Consider the following 7,604-nt stretch of genomic DNA (forward strand, 5'->3'; position numbering starts at 1 on the left):
GGTCTGGGATAATCTGAAATACACACTTTCAGACTGCTAGTTGGTTTATTGCTGTAACCCAGGGATATGCTTTTATGGCAACTGAGCATTGCAAGTAGGTGGTGCAGCATTTCAGCTTTAATAGGGTATATTAGTGAATACTACACCTGTTCATAGGCCTCCACATTAAGGGATACACTTTCATACACAGTTGCAGTCGATGCACTGGGGAAAATGTATCTCCACTCGTTGCCCCACAAAATCCTATAGCTGTTCTTACAAAAAGGTAACTGTGAATTACTATGTATGCACTTGAAGAAGCTGCACAGTCACCTCATTGTCCACCTTCAAATCCCTTCTTAAAACACTTCTCTCCTGATGCCTACAAAAAACTTGACATTGGCTAGGTAGCTGACGGGCTGTGAGCGTGGCTTATCACACTGTCATAGTCATCTCATGGGTACCTAGTTCTTCCATGTCAATTTGAATCCTCTTTTGTCTGATACCTAGATTGTGAACTCTTGTTTTTGAGTTTGTGTGGAGCCTAACACAACAGGGCCCTGATCCCTGAATAGGGCTCCTAGAGGTAAGCACAGTACAAATACTAACAAATGTCTGTTTACCTACACTCAAACACTGCACGTGAAAAACATGTAGGCCCAGGTCTGGAGGCTAGTTGAGGGAATCATGAAATATCTTTTTGCAGAAATAATTTACAAGCCCAAATATTCAGAATTTGTGCCCACATGTATATGGCTGTTGCAAGTGCAATTGTGATAATCTCATGTACCAATTCTATCTGTGTGGTTTATAAACGTTTGGGTCATATTGTTGGCCAGGAATGTTACTATATTAGCCTGACTTGTCTTGGACGTTGGCAGGGGACACTGCAAGATTTCAGAGGCCATTTACATAAAGCCAGCCTTTCCAAATTTAGGGCCAGATCATCAACTGGTGTAAAGCCCCATTGAAACAAATGGAGCCATATCATTATACGCTGGTTGAGGATTTGCCTCTTCATTTTCCCTTAACTGGCCTCACTGTTCCAAAATATCTTGTGTTGCCGTTCTGCTAAATCAGCTTTAACTTTCATTAAAGTATGGATTGCAGTGGGGCACTAACAACAGTAAATCGGTTACTGGATCTAGTGAGGGGTTGGGAGATTGCTCTGGTAACATTACTGCAATATTTGCTGGTTTTGCACTCCAAAGACACACAGACTCTCACCAGACAGCCACTCTACTAACAGTGACAACGGTTAAGTTCGGTTGCGATGTCTCATGAAAAATGCATTGTGTACTCTGATACAGCATCAGGCATAATGACTATAGCTGTGATAGCCTGCAACACCTCCTTGGCAAGCACAAGGCAGTTCTTGTAAAATTAAAAAGTTCCTGAAATTTGCAAATTTAGGGCGAGACTAATTAAGATCTTGGGAGAGAACCGCATGTTTTAAAATAGATTGTACTACACAGCTTGTACGTGTGCTGGTTTTAGTCTGGCCTCAGAAGGCCTTTCTCAGTACCACCCTTACATAAACCTTATAAAGCTTATGCTCAAACTGGTTAGTCTCTAAGGTGCCACAAGTACTCCTTTTCTTTTTGCGAATACAGACTAACACGGCTGTTACTCTGAAACCTGTACATAAACCAGTGGAACTTGTGAAAATAAACATGCTTTTGGCAGCTGAGAGTTTGTAGCCTGAGCCTGCCTGGGGGAATGGTTGAGTTTTAAAGGCAGATGAGCTAGTTACCAGCTCTCTGTAGTTCTGAAATACAGGCACAGAGCACAATAGGCTTTTGGAAACATGAGGACATTCATTGCCAAAACACACCTTGACCTGCTTAGACCTGACACTGCTTTAGGTGAAATGGATTTTCTCCATCATTTCTCATTTTGAAATTGCAACTCTTGGCCAATTCAGAGCTCATGAAGCTCATTCAGAAATCTGACACTTATCTGAGTATTCTTGTCTGTATATATCTTTTAAGTATTCAGTACAGTTTATTTCTGAATGATGCTCAGAATGGTTCAGAGTCGATTATGGTCTCTCTGTGTGAATGAAAGTTTACAATATATCTGGGATTTTTAGTGTTTGTATTCCCATTCTGGTATTTACTCTCATATTATTGCTTTATACATATATACTTTTTAAATGGTGGGTTTTCCACAAATATTTTTTAAAAGCTGCTATCAAAACTTCATCAATCAGCTGTGCAACAGCAGTTCATATGAATTCATTCATTTGAGTCAGCTGCTGGTTTAAATATTTTTAACTGCTTTTTAAAAAATATTAAATGTATTTTTAAAACCTGTTTTTAAGAGCCAGTGGCCTGACTAAGCCATCAGTTACCTGTGTACAACTCCCATAGAATTCTTTATTCTGGATACTGGTGATGAGATGAGCCACCACAGATTAAGTTTTATAGATTTATTAGACTTTAGTTTAGCTTCTTTCCTTTTAACTCTATCTCTAAAGGAATGCTACACACAGTAAAGTCCATATAAACTGATTATTTGGGCTAGGAAATAGAAAAATCTATTGTTGATGGTCAGAAGAGAATTTCCTCTGATTTTACATTTTTCCTCAGGTGTTTACAAGGGCAATGGTTGCCCTTCTCTGACATGAGAAACGGATAGGTTTAAGATGCTAGAGCTGTCCTCAAAAAGTTCCATATACAATGGAGCCTGGTATGCTTCTTATCTGAAACAATTATCCAAGTTCAGAATAGCTGTGTACTGAGTAGACAAGATGAAAAGTGAGGAAGGCATAGAGAGAGACATCAGCAGATGCATTAGTCATGATGTCTTATGTCCACACTAGTTTGGAAGTATGTTTCTCACATATGCTGTTTTATCTAACACCACTTCTTTCCTCTTTCCTTTCATTGCAAGATGAGCATTGCTGTATGCATTGGATTTTTTGCTGCCTGGAGCCCATATGCCATCATAGCCATGTGGGCAGCCTTTGGATCCATAGAAGCGATTCCTCCCCTAGCCTTTGCTGTGCCAGCTGTCTTTGCAAAGTCCTCAACACTCTACAACCCAGTTACCTATCTTCTTCTGAAGCCCAATTTCCGAAGCATCCTTGCCAAAGATTTTGGAGTTCTCCAGCAATTATGCATCAGGACTTGTTTTTGCCTCAAGGCCCTACAGAGCTGCAGTTATAGGTCAGTTCTGGAAGTCCCCCTGAATTCATTTAAAGGGAGAAATGAGTCCAGCTGTAACTCGGTGCAGACTGTGGAAGGATGTTCTTACTTCCCTTGTGAAAAGTGCAATGATACTTTTGAATGCTTTAAGAACTATCCAAAATGCTGCCAGGAGAGGTTAAGCACTATGGAATGCACTCCTCAAGAAAGTGTGTCTTTGGAGAGTAGTCTCCAAGCAAAACGGAAGCAGGGTGCCAAGAAATCTGTAAAGGTGGTTGTTCAAGGAGAAGAAAGCACTCAAAATGATAACTTTGAAATCACCTTGGAAACAATACCTGCACACAGCAGATTTGCAAATCTTTAGAGTTTCATTTAAGAAACAATAATGTAATGGTACCAGACTTCTGAATGTAACCTTTTCTAAACAGCCCATCCACTGCCACTTTCTATACAGTTTTCCTGGTTCCCTCACCTGTCCTTTGATAGAATACCTAATGGAGCATGAACTTGTTAAAAAGAACGTTTGACTCTCACAATGCAGACTTCAGTAAGTATCTTGTGCTAACTGTATTCAAACAGTACTTACTTAATATTTATATTGCAGTGGTGCTCAGAGGCCTCTATCAGGATTGGGGTTGAATTGTGCTAGGTTCTGTATAAACATACACAAAGCTGCAGTCTCTGTCCCAAAGAACTTGAAATCCAAGTAGTTAGTCTTACGTTCCTCAAGAGACACCACCCAAACCATCAGTGAAATAAACTGCATATGTTTAGTTATATAAATAATCATGTGGCACCAACACATTTTGGTGAAGTTTCTATGGTGGTTCATAGGGAAAGTACTGGAATGCCAGTGTCCTAACCATTTAAACTCTACCAGTGATTCTGAATAATCATCATCATCATGTTCCCATTACGCCTCTGGCGTTTAGGGCAGTGACGAAGCTCCTCCACTCCTGTCTGTTTCTGGCAAGTCTTTCAATGGTTCCCAAGCTGTGCCCCAGGTTTTTCAGCTCGTCTTCCAAAGCTCTTCACCATGTTATTTTCAGGCGGCCTCGTTTTCGCTTGCCTTCAGGTGTCCATCTTATTGCTACTCTGGTGATGGAATCAGTTTCCATCTGAAGAACATGGCCAATCCATCTCCAACGCCTCCTGGCAATGATGGTGCTCATATCCTCTTGGCTGCATTGTGTCAATAGATCGTGGTTTGAGATTGTTCTGGTCCAAAAGATACAGAAGATTTTTCTGAGGCGGGTTGTATGGAATGAAGACAATTTGGACATGTCATACTTTCTCATTTCCCAGTATTCTGCACTGTAAAGTAATGTTGAAAATACACAGCTCTGATAAATCTTGAGTTTGGTTTTGGTGTTGTATTTTGATGGTTTCCAGACTGTATTCCCCCCTGAAATTCTGAGTAAGCCGCTATTTAAATGGATGTTATTGCAACAGATAGGATATAGCTTGTTGACGTGGGACCTATAGTGTGGCTTCTCGCCCTCTGCTTAAACTGTCTCCCCCTTCACCCTCCATCTATTCCCATGTGCATGATGCTTTTGATGTTTTTGCTAGTTTCCCATAGTTGCAGAGTGTTTAAAATGACATGAGCAGCTGTTTGTTGCAGAGTACAAAACATTTAGCATGTATTAGAGAAAAAGCTCCTGTGTAGCTAAAACACCACGCCTCTTTAAGAGCCATGCACCCTATAAACAAGCTGTTTTGTTTTGTTTTTTGAAGGATGTGCAAATTAAAACTGAAGTTTCGATTAGCATTTTCTCTGAAGTCTCTCAAGGCGTATTGTCAGTGATCGGAGCAAATCAAGGGCCCAGTCCTGCATCACTGAGGTTAAAGGAAGTTCTGCCACTGACTTCAAGTGGAATAGGATGAGGCCCTAAGGACTCAATACTGCAAAGATTCATGTTTCTGCATAACTCTGTGCACTGGATCAGCATTCATGTCACACTCCGAGTCAGAACCCGGCCCAGGCTTATGGATCCTGGTCACATGTCACCTGATGCATGTTGCGCATACGCTAAGAAGAAGACTCTACGCCTGAGGGTGTCTACATAGCATCTGGGAGGGTACTTCTCAGCCTCGGTAGACCCAGGCTAGCTCTGCTCGAGCTGGCACACCAAAAATAGCAGTGTGGCCACGGCAGCATGGTGGCAGTTTGGGCTAGGCGCCCTAATACAATCCCAGCGGACTCCCCCAGGGGATACTCAGCTTGCCTGAGCTGCCCCGTGTGCTGTTGCAGCCACACTGCTGTTTTTAGTGTGCTAGCTCAAACAGTGCTAGCGCGCATCTCTGCGTGTGCTGGGAAACACCCTCCCAACTACTGTGTAGATATACCCTGTGAGTAGCCCTACTGGTTTCAATGAGATTTCTTACTGCATGCACACAAGTCTCTAGAGGACTGGGGCCTTAGATGATTGGCTCGCTACTATGAGATGAAATACCTGTATGTTGTAATTAACTGGAATATGATAAGAATGCAGGACTATATAAAACAGGAAAAAACAACTCGGTTAACTCACGCCTTCAATTGAAAACACATGTTGGGGGAGAAAATAAGAGTATTTTGCACTATACAGTGTCTATGTTCTCTGGAAAATTCATGAGTATTTATACAATGATTATTATATAATGTAAAGAAATCAAGTTAATGTATCACTGTTTCTTCCCTCCAAGTCTGCTTTGGAGTGCCTGAACTAGTCATAAGTTCTGAGTGTGGAGTAAAACATTTGCTTAAAAATAAACATGTCACTTTCAACTTTTCTTTTCTCTACAGTTCAGATTTCAGATGACAGGTAGAACATTTTTTGTTTTACAATGAATGTTGAAGCCTCGGCTTATTTCTTTTTGGAGTTAATAGGAGCAGGATTGTGCCTTTGAAGAGAATTATGAAGCAATGCCCAGTGTCCACAAGCAATCAGACTGACAGTCCAATTCAGAATTATGTTTGTTGTTTGAAAAAAGTTTTTCTTCTTATGTTAAATGCTTTTTCTGGTGTGATCAGGCACAGAAAATTCTCCCCAACCTGTCTGCCTTTGGATTGTTCCATCCATCATTTTCCGGAATTAGACTGTTTTTATGAGTTACTTGCAAATAAATGTATTTGCAAATCATGATGCTGCTGATTACAGGGTCTTCTTGTCATTATTTATTATAATCTTATGAAAAACTCTGGTGTCAATTATTGGAAGAAAAAAACTTTTGTTTTTCCAAGTGAAGCAATAAAAGGAGTGATATCATCATATCTGGGGAGTGAATTCATACTTATTGTTGCTGATGGTCTGGTGCGATTTTTAAACACATTGAGTAAAATCAACTTTCAAGGACAGGTTTCAGAATAAATGTCAGTAGTAACAGCAGTAGTAGTAAAAGGAAGGGGATTTCTGGGCAGGTGGTAGTTTTTCATGCCCAACATGAAGAAACTAGTGTAAAATGTCATGCCTATCTACAGAAGTTGGTAGAGTAAAGGATATTACCTCACTAATGTCCTGGGCTCAATATGGTTACAACAACACTGTGAAATACCACACTTCTCAAAGTTTTTAAACATTTTGTAAGAGAATATGGTTGCTCCAGATATTTGTAATGGAATATGAAGCCTTTGGCTCTCAAGGTCACCAGTTCAAATCTGACCCAATCAGAAGTGATTGAAAGTCATTACCATCTGGTGGCTGTTTGGAAGGTTTGGTGATACAAGTGGGTGATCTCAGATCCTAGCAGATGGCTAACCTCATCACACACACAAATGCTATCACAACTGCCATGAAATGGCACTTTTGTTGTCAGGCAGGTGGCTAGTAGGAATGATTGATGTTAATATTACTGGTTAGTTTAGATCTTTAAAAACAAACACCTTTGATTTGAAACCAGCTGATGATTATGCACATGATTATAATTGTTATAAAGAGGACAGTAATCAGTTTTTCTCCATGTCCACTGAAAGCAGGACAAAAAGTAAGCAACTTAGTTTGCAGCAGAGAAAATGTAAGCTAGATATTAGGGAAAACTTTCTGACTACATGGATAGTTAAGCACTGGAACAGGTTATCTAGATAAGTTGTTAAAAACCTCCAGTGATGGGGTTCCACAACAGCTAAGAAAAACACCTGTCAGGGATGGTCTAGATATACTTAGTCCTGCCTCAGTGAGGGGGCAGAGGCTGGACTAGATGACTTCTTGACATCCCTTCCAGCCCTATGATTCTATGACAGCTAGTTTATGTAACCACATGAAACTATTACCCTCATCCTCCCTCTCCCAGACCTTCTATTTATTTGGTACATTTACTTGTTATGTCTTTGTGTTAAGATAGGTTGTACATTCTTTGGGCAGGGACTGTCTCTTGGTATGTGTTTTTACAATGGATCTCCAATCCTGCCTCAGAGCCTCTGGACCCTACTATAATAAGAATAATAAATAATGATCGTGTCAAGGTCAAGGACTGAAAGAGCATAGAGACTCAGGG

General features: G+C 40.5%; 1 protein-coding gene across 14 annotated transcripts in view; it reads left to right on the forward strand.

Annotated features, from left to right (window-relative positions):
- Window positions 1-6,265, forward strand: part of LOC102935146 (opsin-5) — a 71,334-nt gene extending 65,069 nt beyond the window's left edge. For 13 of the 14 annotated variants that reach the window (XM_043539688.1, XM_007058793.4, XM_037892699.2 and 10 more), the window contains one exon: window positions 2,875-6,265. In XM_043539688.1, the coding sequence (XP_043395623.1) occupies window positions 2,875-3,492 (618 nt within the window). In that variant the 3' untranslated portion in view covers window positions 3,493-6,265. The remainder of the gene's footprint in view (window positions 1-2,874) is intronic. The other variant, XR_005224340.2, reaches the window with a different exon arrangement.
- Window positions 6,266-7,604: the final 1,339 nt, after the last annotated feature.

This window comes from Chelonia mydas, chromosome 2 (assembly GCF_015237465.2).
Source record: "Chelonia mydas isolate rCheMyd1 chromosome 2, rCheMyd1.pri.v2, whole genome shotgun sequence".
NCBI classification, from domain to species: domain Eukaryota; kingdom Metazoa; phylum Chordata; order Testudines; family Cheloniidae; genus Chelonia; species Chelonia mydas.